Below are 18,648 nucleotides of genomic sequence, written 5' to 3'. Positions count from 1 at the left end.
AAAAAAAAAAAAAAAAAAAAAAAGTGATGTGTAAGTGGATATGATCTCAAATAAATGTATACAGGATAAATAAGTTCTCCAGATACCCTGACATTATGTAAATGGATACTTGTGGCTTGGTTGGAGAGTTTCAGTGATGGTAAGGATTCGAAAACTGCTGTGTCTCAAGCAGATTATACAGACAGGAAGATTTGTTCTGGAAAACTGATTGGATAACTCAATTTGAGTTTGATTGGATAACTCAAAAGGTGACTCTAGTGCTGAAGAAAAAGACCCTGATGTTAAAGATACACGTCAAGAGTGAAGCAAATTGCTTCCTGAAATGTGAGAGTGAATAAAATGATTATGTCTAAGTTAATGTTTTATATGATGTATAATTTAAATGCAAGTAATTAGATGAATACATTTTATAATTGACTTTCGACTAATTTCTCTCTCAAAAAGTTTCTACATTCAAGTTGGCTAAATTTTGGAGGGTAGTCTCTTATGGGAAAAAATAAGGGATTGTCTTCTGTTTTGGGTCAGTTTATATTCAGTCACCTGTAATCATTATTATTTTAAAACAGAAACTGAGGCTTCTTGAAGAGCTTGAAGACACTTGGCTTCCTTATCTGACCCCCAAAGATGATGAATTCTATCAGCAGGTAAGGTCTTTTAATATTTGTCAATTTGCACTGATTTTTTCCTGCTCTACCTTATTTTACCTATGAAGCCACTGTGGTCTAGAGAGGTTAAATGAGAGGTGAAGTGGTCTGAGTTGGTCATCCAGTGTCTCCTCACCCCCAGAATATATAAATTCCTGCACAATCTGCTTTCTGCTCTGAACTTAGTGCTTTAGCATAGTCGACTGTCTTTTCTTCCCCAAGCATTCTGTGTTCTTCCTCACTCGTTGTCTCTGCTCCTTCTGTTTCTTCTGCATAGAATATTCTTTTGCCCCTTATCCTGTTGCCAGATGACTAATTTTTCAAGACTTCACTTAAACATCGCCTCCTTTGTGAAAGTTTCTTTACTTACCTTACCTACTAATAGAATTGATTGCACTCTCCGCTGTGCTCCTTGTACCTTATAAATAACTTGATTGTACCTATCACATTGTATTGCAGTTGTGGGATTCTGTGTCTCTCCCCCTGAATTAGTCAGCGCTCTTTCAATTACAAGTGACAAAATCACAAACAAATTCATTGTGACAAAAAAGGGAATTTATTGACTTACTTAACTTAGATGTCAAGGAGCACATGGCCGAATCCAGTTTCTCGAAAGAGGTCATCTGATCACTGTTTTTCTGTTTCTTGGCTTGGCTTTTTTCTGTGTGGCTTCATGCTAGATAGGCTCTCCCTTGATAGTACAGGACGACTCTGACAGCCCAGGGGATATGTGGTCTTAAGCACATAGGATCTTAGAAGAAGGTGGTGATTTCTTTTTTCCTGGTCTGTCTGATTCCCCCAGTAATGATCTCGTTGGCCTGTTTAGAGGCACGTGCCTATCCCGGAATCAGTCATTGTGTTCAAGGGAGTGAGATGCTCCTGTTTGCCTGGCCTAGTTTCTGCACCCACTCTTGGAGTAGGGTTGGAGTATGACCATTCCCACTCACATTGCATGGAGTGTGAGTCAGCGATGGATGGTTTTCCCAAAGGAAAACTGGAGCCCTGTTCCAAAGAAGGAAAGAAAGGCGTGCTGAGCAGTAAAAATAGTACCTTTTCATCTCTTCTTTCCTACTAGAATGTTAGCTCTTGGGGTATAAGAATTGGGTCACATCAGCTTGGTTTCTCCAGCACCTAGCATATGCTTGTGGTGCATATAGCTGATTCTCAGTAACCATGGAAAGAAGAGAGGAAAGAATGAGCTTACCCATCTAGAATCCCAGGTCTCCCATGCATTCTCAGTTCCAGGACATCATCTGTCATCTCCATTGTCATTAGAACTTCACTACCTTTCACCTGGTCAGCCCTTTTATGGATTGCTCTAGTTTTCTTTGCCCCTCTTTCAAGCTGTAGTAGACTTTTTTTTTTTTTTTTTTTTTTTTAAACCAAAACATAAATCCAAGCATGTCAACCTTCTGCTTCAAATCCCACAATGGCTGTCTGTTGCCCGGCTCCTTCATTTCCAGCCTTGTCTTCCCCATTTTTTTACCTTTTCGCACACACTGGGTTTTGGCAGTAGCGCAGACTAGCTGTGCAGTATTATATTTTGGGTCTTCCTGCTACATCCTTTCCATCTTCCTTCCTTGGAGAACTTCTGTGTTACCTGTTATTAGTAACAGCTCGGATGTCATCTCCTGTAGGATGCTTCCCTGACACGTCTATAGCCCAGAGGTTGTCTCTGCTCCCTCTTGTGTGTACTTGTAGTGCTTCAGGTGTACCTTAATTATCTCAGGTTATTGTGATGATCTTATATGCTCCTTTCCCTCATTCTCTGTACTGTATATAGGGCCTGGCACCTAGTAGGTATTTAATTAGTTTGCTTGAATGGATGAATGAATTAATGTATGCATTAGCTCATTTAAAAAGCAAGACAGATATAATAATATCTGGTGTGATTTTAATTTTGTTTTACACACAAGTACTCCTCCCCAGGGAGGTGGCCTCTAGAACAATCTGCGGGACTGATACAGAAATGTTATATCCCAGACTGGTAGACTTTTCTCTTTTGAACTTTTCTAGTTTTTCCAAATTATCTAAATGAACATGTATTCTTTTGTAATCAGGAAAAAAATAATTGAAAAAAGTATCCTTAAAACAGGTAAACCCCCCAAATGTAATCAGTTCTTAAATCCTTGCTAATATTTTCATAGATAGGAGCTTTCTGGTTCATGGTAATGCACATTATTATAAAGGAACTTCTGAGCCTTTTTAGCTTTTGTATGGTGAAAGTAGTGCATGAACAATTAAACAACAAGGATAGCCCAGGTGCTGTGAGCCAGCCATAGGCTGAGCCACAAAAGGAGACTCCAAGGCAAACAGAACAACTATCAAGGCTTCACTTTTTAAAAAATTTTTGAATCTTATTTTATTTATGTTTTTATACAACAGGTTCTTAATTAGTTATCCATTTTATACATATTAATGTGTATATATCAATCCCAATCTCCCAATTCATCCCACCACCACCACCGCCCCGCCACTTTCCCCCCTTGGTGTCCGTATGTTTGTTCTCTACAGCTGTGTCTCTATTTCTGCCCTGCAAACTGGTTCATCTGTACCATTTTTCTAGGTTCCACATATATGCGTTACTATACGATATTTGTTTTTCTCTTTATGATTTATTTCACTCTGTAGGACAGTCTCTAGATCCATCCATGTCTCTACAAATGACCCAATGCCATTCCTTTTTATGGCTGAGTAATATTCCATTGTATATGTGTACCACATCTTCTTTATCCATTCGTCTGTCGATGGGCATTTAGGTTGCTTCCATGACCTGGCTATTGTATATAGTGCTGCAATGAACATTGGGGTGCATGTGTCTTTTTGAATTATGGCTTTCTCAGGATATGCCCAGTAGTGGGATTGCTGGGTCATATGGTAATTCTACTTTTAGTTTTTTAAGGAACCTCCATACTATTCTCCATAGTGGCTGTATGAATTTACATTCCCACCAACAGTGCAAGAGGGTTCCCTTTTCTCCACACCCTCTCTAGCATTTGCTGTTTGTAGATTTTCTGATGACGCCCATTCTAACTGGTGTGAGGTGATACCTCATTGTAGTTTTGATTTGCATTTCTCTAATAATTAGTGATGTTGAGCATCTTTTCATGTGTGTCTTGGCCATCTGTATGTCTCCTTTGGAGAAATGTCTATTTAGGTCTTCTGCCCATTTTTGGATCGGGTTGTTTGTTTTTTTAATATTGAGCTGCATAAGCTGTTTATACATTTTGGAGATTAATCCTTTGTCCATTGGTTCGTTTGCAAATATTTTCTCCCACTCTGGGGGCTGCTTTTTCGTCTTTGTAGTTTCCTTTGCTTTGCAAAAGCTTTTAAGTTTCATTAGGTCCCATTTGTTTATTTTTGTTTTTATTTCCATTACTCTAGGAGGTGGGTCAAAAAAGATCTTGCTGTGATTTATGCCAAAGAGTGTTCTTCCTATGTTTTCCTCTAAGAGTTTTATAGTGTCCAGTCTTACATTTAGGTCTCTAATCCATTTTGAGTTTATTTTCAAGGCTTCACTTTTATCTTGCTAGTAAGACCCACAACAAACCTGATACCAATATCTAATCACTTTAAGTGCACCTTATAATAAGGGAGTGCTTCAACCAAACCTTTGTAAAGTAAATCTGTTCTCTTAAAAGATGAAGTAAAAATACTTTTTAATGACATGAATAAATAAAAAGTTTAGACCTGACATTGGGTCCCTTAAACAGGTCCTAGCCCCAGTAATGCCACCCCAGCTGCCAGTCATAAAAACAAGACTTTTTGCAGGGTCCATATTGGGTCTGTTTATTGACCCTTACGAGGTGCCAGGGACTGTGCTCAGTGTTGGATGAAGGCTGTCACATTTCATCCTCACAGCAGCCTCATTCATTCATCCCACAAGTATATATTCAGCAGCTGCTCTTCTTCAGACTCAGGGCGTTTAAGGTAGATACTGTCGTTCCTGTTTTACAAACCTGGCAGAGCTTGAGTTCAAGCCCATATTTTTTGACTCTGAAGACCCAGGCTCTTTCTGCTATACCGTATGCTTCCCAGTATACCGTGCTCAAATTCACAATGCCTTCAGAGAAATTTTTTGGTTCCTTCTGGTAAGGTCATAGAGAAAACCAGTGAAAGAAAACAGCAGCAGCAACACCTCAAAGCAGAAGAGCAGAGAGGACCTCTGTTAGTTTACTATAGAGCACAAGGAAATGAATTACATAGAAAACAACCTCTGGATTCCAGATATAGGAGTGCTACCCCTCTTATCCTGAGACAGTGCCACCCTCCTCAGCATTCCCCGTTTTGTGCTTTCCATCTGCCAGCTTGTCCTCAGTGCTTTATGTGTATTTGCTCATTCAAATCTTATCACAACCCTCTGAGGCAGGTTGTTTTTAAAACTCCATTTTAGAGATGAGGCTCAGAGGCACCGAGAGGTTTAAAACTCTGTTCAAGATTTATAAGCACGAAGTGTCAAAGGCCAGGATCGAGGCTGTCTGGGTCCTGGGTCTGACTCATAAGCGCTGTCCTACTGTATCTCTTGGTGCTTCCGGAACTGCTTTGATTTTATCCCGATGATCCCAAACCTCTGTGTCCATCCCTTTTCGTTCTTGTGACCTGTGGGGCTCCAATTCCAGCTGCGTGCTGGGTGGCTCTACCCAAAAGTCTTGCAGAGACATGGAACTCAACGTGATCCATATGTATTCATTACTTACTTAATTCAACAAGTGTATTTAGCTCTCCCACTCTGTGCCAGGTACTGTTCTAGACATTAGAGATGAAGCTGTGAAAACGGACAAAAGATTCTTGCCTTCTTTGAGCTTATTTCTTGTGGAGTCTGGTAGGGTTGGGGGGTGGGAGGGAGGGAGGAGAGATTAAAGAAATAACTGAAAGATAAATATCGGAAGGGAAGACTGGTATGGAGATGGTAAAGGAGGTAAGGGGGGTAGAGACTATAGGTGGGGGATTGCAACTGGGGCGGTCACAGAAGGTCTTCCTGCAGTGACATTTGAATGAAGACCTTATGGAGGTGTGGGAGCAAGCCATGTAGATACTTGTGGGAAGAATGTTCTGGACAGAGGGGACAGCAAAGCCTCTAAGATATGTTTGAGGACAAAGCTAACACATCTGGAGGGAAGTGAGAGAGTTGGGGAGAGTAGAAGGAGATGAGATCGGAGAGCAGTGGCCCGACTCTATAGGAACTTGCCGTCTACAGTGAGAACACTGGCCGTGACTGAGTGAGAGAAGACGTGACAGGGTTCGGAGCACAAGTGCGACAGGATATGACTTACATTTTACAGGGATCCTGCCTTCTGTTCATTCCCTTCTCTACTGTCATCCCTGTTGTCCAGTTGTTCAAATCGGACCGTTGCTGTCCTCAGCTTCTCTCCGTGGCTTCCCTAAGCCCTAAGTGGTTTCTTCTTTTCCAGTCCCGCCGACACTGTGTGAAATCAGGTCCTCATCTGTCATCTTCCACAAGCACAGTTTTAAGAATCTCCTAGTTGGTGTTCCTTGTGCCCGCCCCAACGCCATCAGAATTGTGTTCCGATAAATATGGCAGACTTGTCACTCCTTGCTTTGTAAATTTTGTTGGGTCTCTCTTGCCTCTGAGGTCAAGTTCAAACTCCTCTGCATACCCTACAAGGCCATTGACTGTATGGCCCCAAACAGCCTCCCTGGTCTAGTCTCCACCCCATTGCCTGACATAGTGTCCAGCCTCAAACTCCTGTCATACAGACTTTCTTACTACACCTTGGCTTTGCTGTGTCTGTCATCCTTTCATGCCCTTGTACCTGTTGTCCCCTGGGTCTAGAGTACCCACATCCCCTTTTCTGTCTGGTGAGTACTCATCCTTAAAGACTTTGTTTAAATACAGTCCCTTCTGGGATGATGCCAGGAAGTCCCACTTGTGTAACTTTCAGAATATGTTAAAAATTGGAACGCTTCTCCCTGCCTCTGCCGTGAAACCGTGGCCAGAGCTACCACCGTCTCTTTCTCAGATGGTTGCCATGCCTAACTTCTTCTCCAGACTGCTTTAACATAGCATCAGTAGTAGTGTCCTTCTTAAAACATGTATCAGCTCACTAGACTTGCTCAAAGCCCTTCAGTGGCTTCCCATCTTTGCAGAGTAAAAGCCTAGGCCCTGACAGTCACTTACAAAGCAGGGCAAGATCTGGCTCCTGACTGGTTCTCTTCCCTCATTTCCTGCTTCTCCCCACCTCCTCCTCTTCCCACTCTGGCATTCTTGCTCTTCCTGGAATAAACCAAGCACACTCTTGCCCCAAGGCCTTTGCACTTAAGGTTCCCTCAGCCTGGAACTCTCTTCCCCCCAGGTATCTGCAGGGCTTGAGTCCTCCTTTCTTGCCTTTCTCAGCTCAGATGTCACCTCATCAGAGGCCTTCTCTGCCCATCCTGTGTAAAATAGCGACAATCACCCCTGGCACTCCTATCTTTCTTACTTGGGTTTGTTTTTCTCTGTAGCACATATCACAATCTAAAATACATCAATACACAGTAATACAACAATACACAATCTAAAATATAAAGTAAATATATTTCATTAAACAAATAAGTAAATACTAAATAAATAAGTAAAATTCTCTCTCTCTCTCTCTCTCTATATATATATATGTATAGAATGAACTATGTATACTATATACTTATAAATATGAGCTCCCGGAGAGCATACAGAACTTTTGCTTTCTCTGTATTTGCAGCACCTTGTGCTTTGCAAATAATATGTGCTCGATAAATATGTATTCAGTAAACGAGAATTGTCCAGACTCCCTTCCTAATAATTTATTCCCTGCTCCCATACTAGTATATTCATACTTCTGTTGTGAGAAGTCTTAAATCTCTAACTCCTGGTCTCTATTTCTGTTTCTACTGTTACACTATGAGATGCTATGTAACAGGACCTAACTTGTTTTTATCATTATACTTACGGCACTTGTACAGCGTTTGGTACAAATGGATATTCCATAAATTTTCCATAAACGAAAAATGAACTACTGAATGAATGAGTGAACACACATTTTGTGTCACTTTGTAGCACATGACACATGATCACGAGACTCCTTGTGAGAGCTGTAGCAAGGCCTGGGCAGTGACTTGGGAAGAGTGCCTGCTTCTTTTGGGAGACAGCTCAGCATCTTGCAGCTGGGAGCTAGGCCAAATAAGTGTCTAGCCCATTTGTCTTGGGATGGCTGCCAAGTCATAAGCAATTTACAATGAAAATTATATAGAAAATATGATGACTGATATAGTGCGAATTTCTATAGAGTGCAAAATATAAAGTATGTTAACCAGCAAAATCTGTTAACACCCAGATTAGAAATATACTCCCATGAAATCAGAGTATCCTAGCACTTATATGAAGTGCATTTCCTGGGTCCCTTGAAGATTTTAAATTTTATTTCACTCTCTGAAAGGTTGAGTTCCATTGGGCTTCATTTAGGTGAGCCTCCTGTAAACTGGTATCTTATTCATTTAATGCCATGTCTGGCTTCTCCATATGATGAAATTGTTTCAGAACCATCCCTTGATATGAGAGGAGGAAGTAGAATTTTTATATAATGGTTTAAACTAGGTAGAAAATAAAGCTTATTCTCCAGAGAAGCTAACATTCTGTATCTTTTAGCCATTGATAAAAGCTTGGCATGTTGGCAGTTTATATCTAAAATACCATTCCAATATACAAAACAGAAATAGACTCACAGACATAGAAAACAAACTTACGGTTACCAAAGTGGGAAGTGGGTGGAGGTGGGATAAATTAGGAGTTTGGGATTAACAGATACACACCACTATATATAAAACAGATAAACAGCAAGGACCTACTGTATATGTATAGCACAGGGAACTATATTCAATATCCTGTAATAACCTATAATGGAAAATAATCTGAAAAAGAATATATACATATATATGTATAACTGAATTCACTTTGCTGTGTACCTGAAACTAACACAACATTGTAAATCAACTCTAGTTCAATTGAAAAATATACCTTTCCAAATACTTATTAAACTATATAATCGTCATTTATGTCATAGAATCTTTTGTAGAGCTCAAGAAATATATTATGTGACCAGACAACTACTAATATAATTGCATGACTGTATACTCCCTGGAAAAACTTTAATGGGATTAAACAAAAAAAATTCTAACGTATTTGAAAATGTGCCCACAGCTGTTCCAAATTATCATGTGATATCTGATGTTCTACCTGTACCTGTCCAAAATGGAAAGTGAACTTATTTGTTTGACAGGGTGAACTAATATTAGTTAATGTTCATTTCTTTTCCAGAGTTACCTGTTGTTGTCTTTAAAGAAAAAATTAACAAACACCACGTGGCACTTTTTTTTTTTTTTTTTTTCCGGTACCCGGGCCTCTCACTGTTGTGGCCTCTCCCGTTGCGGAGCACAGGCTCTAGACGCGCAGGCTCAGTGGCCATGGCTTATGGGCCCAGCCGCTCCGTGGCATGTAGGATCTTCCCGGACTGGGGCACAAACCCGCGTCCCCTGCATCGGCAGGCGGACTCTCAACCACTGCGCCACCAGGGAAGCCCACCACGTGGCACTTTTATGTGCCAGGCACTAATCTAATAACTTTATATACAATAAAGGGCATTTAGGCTTGGGGATTTTCTCTCTTGCAGTTTTTGGAGATTATGACAAAATTATCCAGTTATTGTTATTGGTGTTCCCTGTGGTAAAATCAAAATTTCCTAGAGCACTGAGCAACATTCCAAGTCACATTTAGACAGTACCAGAAGTTATCTTGAAATTTTTTAAAATTTAGTCATCAGAAAGAATCTCTTGGCACATACGGGAGATGTCGTGAAATTAAGAATTTTCTAATGTAACATCTTTTCTGATTTAAAAAGTATTCTACACTTATTTTGGAAAATTTGAAAATCATACAGATGTCTAAAGAAGAAAATTAAAATTACACCCGAGTGCATTACCCAGAGATAACGACCAGAAACTTTTTGCTGTATTTTTTTCCCCAAATCTTCTTTTCTATGAGTATTTACATATATACTTTTTTTTTCTTTTTATGAAACTACGACCCTATTGTCTAAGTATCTTGTTACTGATTTCTTGTATAGCAGTAGTTTGTTACTTAACGTTTTTCATAAAGCATATAAAAATTCTTCAAAACTGTGTTACGTTAGTATTTCATCACATGACTGTACCATTTTCCTCTCTTTGGGTATTTTGGGTGGTTTTCAGTTTTTAATTATTATAGATAACAGTATGGTGAATATCCTTATAGTCTTGGTACATTTCTCTAATTACTTCTCTATGACAAATTCTTGGAAGTAGAATAACTAGATGAAAAGATATGAACATGTTTAGGTTCTGATAGATCTTGTCCAATTGGCCTCAAGCAAGGTTGTAATAATTTGCCTTCCTAATTGCAGACTATCAGAGTATTTGATTTTGTTCTCAGCAACAATGTGTATTACCATGATAAAATTCTGTTTTTTGCAAACTTGATAGGCAAAACTAAACTAAATGTAATATAATACAAATATAATGTTAATTTGTGTTTTTTCTGACCTGGTGCAGTTAAGTTTTTTTTTCTGTATTTAATTGAGAGCCTTCTCAATTTATGTGTGATTTTTTTCTGTTGATATAAATCTATATATTTACATCAAAGAAATCAGGAAACACTAAAAATCAAGGCTGATTTTTTTTTCCCCCAGAGAGCCAATTGCTAAAGATTTGGACACTACTGTATATGCTCAAAATTTGTTACTGGAGGGAGTATATGATCAAAAACATTTGGACGGGAGAAAAGATCCTTCATATACTGGAATAGGCTGGAAGGAGAAAGCAGATTTAAATTCAGATAAGATTGTAAATTTGATAATAGGTAGATGACTGAGTTTCAGGGGTCTTGCAGGGGTGAAGGAGGGACACTTAAGTGAAAATAAACGAATCACTAGCTAGGAATGTGTGCCGATCATTAGGGCTGTTTGCCAAATGATTCTCCATCCCTCCCCTGTCACCCAGCTTTTGGGTCCCAAAGTAGAATTGCAGTTCTGGGCCCTCTCATATTGGATGAAACACGTGACTATTTCTGTCCAATGAAAAATGATAGCCGTCACTTCTAGCCTGGAGTGTTTCATTGCCAGTGCCAGGCCCTCCAGCACACTCTTTTTCCGTTTGCATTGTAACCATCTGGCGGCTGCTTGGACCCCTGCGTTACTACTTTAATGGGTAGTGAACTCTCTGCCAACCCACAAATAATATGTGAAGTGAACAAGAAATATTGTTGGGTGAAGCCACTGAGATTTGAGGGTTGCTACTACAGCATTGTCTAGCCTATTCTGCCTGATCCAGAATGCAAGAAATAGTAGAAAGGATGCAGTAAGTTTGAGGAAGTACAAAGAAAAGAAATGAGTTAGTCAAGTCTGAATGTGGGAAAATGACTTTACTAGGAAAGCATAGTAGGACTGCCCTGCTTCTCAGAGTGCCTGTGTGAGGTGTGTGATCATAAAGTGACAAAAAGCAGAGTTAGGTGGCACCACCATCAACTGTCATTGAGACCACCAGGGTTCCATTTAGGATTTCTGGTTTCTATACCTCTTTCATCCCAGTAGAACAACAGAGACAGAAATATACTCTCTGTTTACGCAACTCATGAAAAGTGCAATGTAATCTAGTAAGCGACAGACAGAACATTCTGGAGCCGTGAGCAGTAACTCTAATTTTGTCACTAAACTGGCGATTCTCGGAGCAGGTCCCTGAGGCCTCAGTATACTTGAAGGCACATCTCACTAGCAGCAGTGATTAAAAGGAAATTTCTCCGTACTTTCTTAACAATTCCAGTGTTCTTTAAATAATCCTTAGTATAAAATATTAAAGAAAAGTAAGATGATTCCCAAGAACCTGGTTTTGAAACGTACTGCCTCTGGGACTGAGAGAGGAAGAAGCCTGGAAATAATACAGACACATATACATACACTCTTGCTGCTATTGTTCCGTGTAGACTGGGCCTGGAGACTAGTGAAGATATAGTTCACTAGTCTCAGGGGAATTATAACTCCAAGGACCTGGGAAATTCACATAACCATATGAGTATCACATGTAAATACCTTAACATTAAAAACAATACTCTAAAAATAAAACAATAATAATGGCATGGGAAAATATGCAAAAAAATTTTTTTCACTGATAACTCATGTCCCTCTCACCTCTGACCACATCTGCTGCTTTTCCTATCGGCCTCAAGGGCCCAGCAATTCAGCACTCATCTTCAAGGCAGGCTTTCCCCCCCAACTCCATACCTGGCAGGTCCTTCGCATCCTCCTGGTCACTTTCTCAAAGAAACCTTCCCTGAATTTCCAGCCTCAAATAGTTATCCCCCTGCTTGAGACACTCAAGGACTTTGCTTCTGTAGTTAATCACCGTCTCTTCTGTACCATCAGCCTCTTCTTCTGGTATCATTCCCATGAGTATGCTGACAAACCCTAGAGTACCCTTCCGTCTTCCACTGTTAAAGATAGTCCCTTGGTCTAGCATTCCCTTGCATCAACAGCTCCATTTTTCTCTTCCCTTTCATAGCAGAACCATGCCAACAGACATATAAATGCCATCTCCACCGCCTCCTCTTTCATTCCATCATCAGCTGAGTCCCATCCGACTCTCATCCCCCTCATTCTGCTGAGGTTGCCCTTGTCATTGTCATCAGTGATTTCCGTGCTGCCCAATCTAGTGGATAATTTCTGTCCCCATCTCACATGGCTTCTCAGGGGCAGCTGACATAGCTGACTCCTCCATCCTTCTTGAGATGCTCCTCTCCATCAGCTTCTGCGATAATACACTCTCCTGGTTTTCCGCCTCAAAGGTTTCCTCTGTTGAGCCTTCCTCCGTGACTCAGAAAATGGCTTTGGGTTCGCTTCTGTGTTTGTGCTGTTCCCCTAGGAGATCTCAGCCATTCCCAGGTCTTAAATATCAACTGTGTGCTGTGCTGACAGCTCCCACCTTGGTTTCCCTAGCCCCACTGTCTCCTCTGGGCTCCAGATGCCTCCTCATCTCCATCTGAAGATTTCGTTGCCATCTTCATGGCTACAGCTTCAAAATGGAGCTCCTCATTCCTTCCTGTTCTTCTCCCTGTTTTGTTTCGCCCCAGTCTTTCTTATTTTAAAAAATAGCAGGGCTTCCCTGGTGGCGCAGTGGTTAAGAACCCACCTGCCAATGCAGGGGACACGAGTTCGAGCCCTGGTCCGGGAAGATCCCACATGCCGTGGACCAACTAAGCCCGTGAGCCACAACTGCCGAGCCTGCGCTCTAGAGCCCGTGCTCCGCAACAAGAGGAGCCACCGCAACGAGAAGCCCTCGCACCGCAGCAAAGAGTAGCCCCCGCTCGTCACAACTAGAGAAAGACCACACACAGCAACAAAGACCCAATGCAACCAGAAATAAAAAATAGTAAATAAAATAAATTAATTTAAAAAATAGTGAATTGTTTGTTCAGTTATTAAGTCCAGAGATCTGGAAGTCATCTGTAATTTCTTTGCCTTCTTCATCCCTCACATCTAATTCATAATGTGTCTATTTGCTCTGCCTATAAAATACGTATTTTACCTGTCTGTTTATTTCTGTTTCTATTTCAGACCATCATCACTTTTCTCCTGGATGCTTGTAATAGCAGCTGATAGAATTTTCCACTTTGACACTTGTCTCTTTCCAATCCATGCCCCATATTTTAACTGAGTGATTTTTATGAAATGTAAAATTTTTATAAAATGTAAAATTTTTATAAAATGTCAATCAAATTGCTCTTCGCCCTTTAAAGTCCTCCATTGCACTGAATCTGGAGTCAAATCCAGATTCCTTACTTTGACCTCCCAGGCTCTGTGTGATCCAGCTCTGCCTTCTCCATCCTCATTGCATGTCACTCTGCCTTTGGCTCTTTTGCTCTGGTAAAACTGGTCTTCCCTTTGTCTCTAGAATAGGCTGGTCTCCATCCTCAGTGCCTTTGTATTTTTTGCTCCCTTTTTTTGGAAGTTCTTTCTCTAGTTCATCACGTGGCTGCTGCCTTCTTTTCCTGAAGAGCTCAGCCTAACCGCCAGCTCCAAGTGAGAGTTTCCTACTCTAATGACAGATTTCCCACTGGTTTGTTTCTGTCCCAGTGCTTAACACAACTTGGGATTGCTTTTCTTTATGTACCTGATTTGGTAGAAAGCTCTGTGAGGACAGGAAACTTCTCTCTGTCTAGTGTTTGGTAGGTGCTCTGTAGACATAGTTGAATGAAAAAAAAAATGTATGGAAGAATAATGGTCTTGCCCTGTTTATCATATGAACGATTATTGAATGAAGATATAGAAGCAAAGTGTGAAAACTGGTAGGCAGCACAATACTAAAAAGGTACCAGTCAGATTACACTTTATAGGGGTAAATGTGAGATCCTGTGCTTTGGTTTTAAAAAAACTCAGTTTCACTGTGTAGAATCAGGGAACTCTGGCTTGATGCCAATTCACATGTTAGAGCCAGAAGTGGTAGCTCAAATTTAATGAAGTCCTAAACTGCATCGATAAATCCCTGTATTTCTGTATTAGAGGAGGGCATTATCTTATAGTACTCTCCACCAGTGACACCAGTAGAATTATTACAACTTTCTAAATTGCAGTGGGATACCTCATTCATTCATTCATCCATCCAGCATTTACCAAGTACATTCTGGGCACTAGTATTAGCTGGGAACAAAATTATCACGGCTGTTGTGTTCATGGGACTCAGTGTCTAACTCGCAAAGCGAAGTGATCTCTCTTTCAGTGGAAGCGTTGAAGCAGAAACCAGTTCGTTATTTACTGAGAGGCCGTGCAATCTTGTGGTTAAGAACTCATGCTCTGGAGCTCGACTCTGGGGCCCCAGGGCTTCAAATTCCAGCTCTCCTATTTCTCAGCTATGTGTGACTTTGGGCAAGTTTTTAGAATGTCTCTCTGCTTCAGTATTCTCATCTCTGAACTGGAGATAATAACAGTACCACCACGTAAAGTTGTAAGAAGTAAATGAGTTAGTGTGTATAAATCATTTAGAAGAGTACACAGCACTCAGCACTTAAAAAATAGGTATCAAGCAGTTAATGAATAATGTTGTGTTTTCTGGAGGACCAAAGGCTGGAAGACAGGTTGAGGTTGGGGACAAGTGGTCATAGCGGGAGCTGGGGAGACCAAAGACCAAATTATTATCATTTTCTTTATAATTGTTTGCAATTGTCCGAGCTTGGACTGAAAACCCTTGGCTGGAGAGTTGATGTCATTTGCTTTATTTATTTTTCTATTTTAGGCTAGAGAGGTATGAATCCTGTTTAGAAATACCCCCCGACAGTCTTTCTTTCTCCTAAAGCTTACAAAGAAACACATGCTTTTGGAAATAGTAAAATTATAGCTCTCCATAAATGCATATTTTGCTTCACTTTTGTTTTAGTGGCAGCTGAAATATCCTAAACTAGTCCTCCGAGAAGCCGCCAGCGTCCCTGAGGAGCTCCATAAAGAGGTTCAAGAAGCCTTTCTCACGCTGCACAAGCATGGCTGCTTATTTCGGGACCTGGTGAGGATCCAAGGCAAAGATTTGCTCACTCCAGTCTCTCGCATCCTCATTGGTAACCCCGGCTGCACCTACAAGTACCTGAACACCAGGCTCTTTACGGTCCCCTGGCCAGTGAAAGGCTCTGATGCAAAGTACCACGAGCCCGAAGTAGCTGCCGCCTGCCAAACCTTCCTCAAGCTCAACGACTACCTGCAGGTAGAGACCATCCAGGCTTTGGAAGAACTCGCTGCTAAGGAGAAAGCCAATATCGATGCCGTGCCAGTGTGTATAGGCCCGGATTTCCCCAGGGTTGGCATGGGGTCATCCTTTGATGGACAAGATGAGATAGACATGAAGAACCGAGCAGCCTACAACGTAACTCTGTTGAATTTCATGGATCCTCCGAAAATGCCATACCTGAAAGAGGAACCGTATTTTGGCATGGGGAAAATGGCCGTGAGCTGGCATCACGATGAAAATCTGGTGGACAGGTCAGCGGTGGCAGTGTACAGTTATAGCTGTGAAGGTACAGTCTGCTCTGTGGAGAAGCAGCCCCGAACGTAACATGACCAGAGTTGCACAGGCTCTGGAGATATATGTGGTCATGTGTGTGTGTGTTTGTGTACATAGGTGTTGTGTGTCCTTCTAAGGTTTGCCATGCCCATATATCTACAGAATATGCCTCTTTCTCATCCAGCTGTGCTGTCTGGCTCATCGTTATACTGTGCTCAGATAGCATATTTTCATGCGTAAGCACTACTGTCATTGTCTTTTCCAGGCCCAGGAGAGCAGCATCTTGGTTTCACACAGCCAACTGCCTTTCTCTAAAGCCCAGAATAGATCGTACAGGTGCTATAATTAACTTGCTGATAAAGGGCCGGGAAAACAAAATATCTGTGAAATCCTTCCAGATTCCCACAGGTGTACATTTCCAGCCTTGCCAAAATATTTTATTGCGGTCGACATCACTGTCTTGAAGGGAGTGATTTGTCAAATGTGGACTTGTTCTTGGCTTCCTACAGTTCTGACTACTGTCCTTACTCGCCGGAAGCAGCTGAGGTGGGTTTTATAAGACGACAGGCCTCTATTTTCAGGAAACTCTCCAGCCCCCGCCCCCCCCGCCCAAGTTCTGCAGTTTTAGGCCTGAGAGTGTTGCTGTGGCCAACTCATTCTTGCAGTTTCTGAAATCTGGTGCCCTTGGAACAGAGGTCACAGGCTACCTTTTTTGTGGTCTGCCCAAATTTTCCTTCTTTGCTTGCTCAGGTTGTGTGTGTTTAAGGTCCCCATTGCTTTTCAGAATAGGGTTATAAAAAAGGTAGGTGAACACGTCAAAGACAGAGTGACCGTTGCTGATTTTCTCTGCCTGATCATTTGGCAAAGGAATACAAGACGTAATACTGGCTCTTTTGCCTGTTTAATCTCTTCCTGTTTATTAAAAGGTGCTTGGAAAAGCAGAGTTCTGTTGGGTTGGCCAAAAAGTTCGTTTGGGTTTTTCCGTAACATCTTGTGGAAAGACCCGAATGAACTTTTTGGCCGGTCCAATAGATATCCCATCAGGGAATCAACTGGAACTTTTAAGGGTCATTGTTTTCTGAAAGCTAGTTTTTAATTGGATTTTGTTGTTATTTGACTCTTATTTACTAAAACGACTGTTTTGGAAAAGGGATTTTTAAATAAGAAACTCTCCTGGCTCTCTCTAAATATCTTACCATTTCCCAGTCTCAAAAATTTCCTCTGGATAGCTAAAATGTTTTCTGACTCTACCTTATGTCTTCGGTCGGAAACAAGGAACTAGTTTAGCGGTTAGAAATTAAACCAGTTTCCTTGGCATCTCAAATAATGATGCTGACCCAAGAAAATTGCTTGAAGGGGATTTGATGCTGTCCTAATGGAAAGAACCGCGATCCTCTGATCTTTAATAAGGCCTTGCCAGGGATTTAAGAACTATCACATCCAAGAACTCTGATGTGAACGAACAATGGAGTTTGTTAGTTTCTTTCTTAAGGAGACAACTCTCTGAAACCGAGGTGGTGGTATGTGATAGCTCAAACAGCTACAAAGATGTCTTTGTGCTCCCACAGACTTTAAGCCCTTCTGTTTAATAGTCCTATTGTACTTCCAGAGCGTGGGTGATCAAATAGTTTTTGAAACCTGCAATATCTTGCAGAAAGGAATGAAAATTTTTAATGAATAGTTTCTGTGGTCGGGAGTAGTTAAGATTGATAAAGTATACAAATATACATAAGTACATAAAGCTTTATCTTTGCGGTTATCACCTAGATGAGGGAACTGCAGAATTTGAATCTGTAGGAGCAGGGTAATTCCTTCGTTCTCTTAACCCCCGAGGTTCCCAGAACTCTATCCCATAATAATAGCAGTACTGGGAGCTCTCATTTATTGAGCACTTACTATGTGCCAGGCACTGGTAGAAGCATTTTACATGTATTAACCCATTTTATTTTTACAACAACCCTATGAACAAAGTACTACTGTTATCCTCATTTTACAGACGAGGAAACTGAGACACAGAAGGATGATGAACTTTTCCACAGTTATACAGCTATGAATTAGCATAAACTAGGATTTGAACGCAGAATTTGAATGCAGACATTCTGGTTTCAGAATTTAGCTAAGGCTAAATGCCTTATGAGCAGGTATTTCCTGCCCCTGCAGTATAGTTACCTGTGGGAGTTTGGTTTTTAAAATGTCCACCTCTGGAAAGGTTACGGGAATATTCTACTTTCTCTTGTTTGCAAGTCCTGATGCTCTCCCTTCTCCCCGCCACCTCACTGCCCTCTCCCCACAACATCTGCTGTAGCTTTCTGTACCTCCTCTCAGATGACCGGGATGCATTAGACTAGGAAAGGGAACCTCTCTAGGTCTCTGGCTGTGTGTTGTCATGTTGGGTCAGATGGTTTAAAAAGCATGTGCCTTGAAACGTTTTGCTGGGTGCATTTCTTCCAGGTGACATAGTGCTATGTTTAATTCTCTGGCCTCTTTAGAATCCTGCCAGAGGTATGGTAAAGGTGAGCTCGAAGGAAACAATTTCAGTTAAAATCATGATTGGGGTTGGGAAGGGCCTAAAAGGGGGCAAAGAGAATGGAAATTTCAGACAACTGTACTGTTTTCTGCATGCTTGAACATGTTTGTTGAACAGTTGCTAAGGGAGGTTCAGGTAGCTGTTCTAGACAGTATGGAAACGCCAAAGGTGAATCAAGCGCCCTTCTTGCCTTGAGAGGATAGGTGAAGTAAGCTGTGCTCTGGTGGTTATAATTATGAAATGATGAAATGTCAGATCCGGAAGGGACTTTTGAACTCAACTAGTTTAGCCTCTCCCTGCACTGAGGCAGGGAGAAGGGGAGTGATTTGTCCAAGGTCACATGGTTACTTAGTGAAAAGGGAGTGTTACAGCCACAGGAGAGGTTCATGTAAAATGCACTAGGTATCCAGAAACAGAAGTGATTACTTCCTGCTG

General features: G+C 41.2%; 1 protein-coding gene across 2 annotated transcripts in view; it reads left to right on the top strand.

Moving 5' to 3' along the window:
- FTO (FTO alpha-ketoglutarate dependent dioxygenase) overlaps positions 1-18,648 on the top strand; it is a 395,242-nt gene that overhangs the window by 100,016 nt on the left and 276,578 nt on the right. The window contains exons 1-3 of one of the 2 annotated variants that reach the window (XM_007459456.1): positions 571-644; positions 15,072-15,389; positions 15,429-15,699. In XM_007459456.1, the coding sequence (XP_007459518.1) occupies positions 15,489-15,699 (211 nt within the window). In that variant the 5' untranslated portion in view covers positions 571-644; positions 15,072-15,389; positions 15,429-15,488. Of the gene's footprint in view, positions 1-566; positions 645-15,071; positions 15,700-18,648 lie in introns of those variants that run through there. The other variant, XM_007459455.1, reaches the window with a different exon arrangement.

This window comes from Lipotes vexillifer, unplaced genomic scaffold (genome assembly GCF_000442215.2).
Source record: "Lipotes vexillifer unplaced genomic scaffold, Lipotes_vexillifer_v1.1 scaffold342, whole genome shotgun sequence".
Lineage (NCBI taxonomy): Eukaryota > Metazoa > Chordata > Mammalia > Artiodactyla > Lipotidae > Lipotes > Lipotes vexillifer.
The sequence above is the reverse complement of the archived record's forward strand: the minus strand, read 5'-3'. Positions and strand labels throughout refer to the sequence as shown.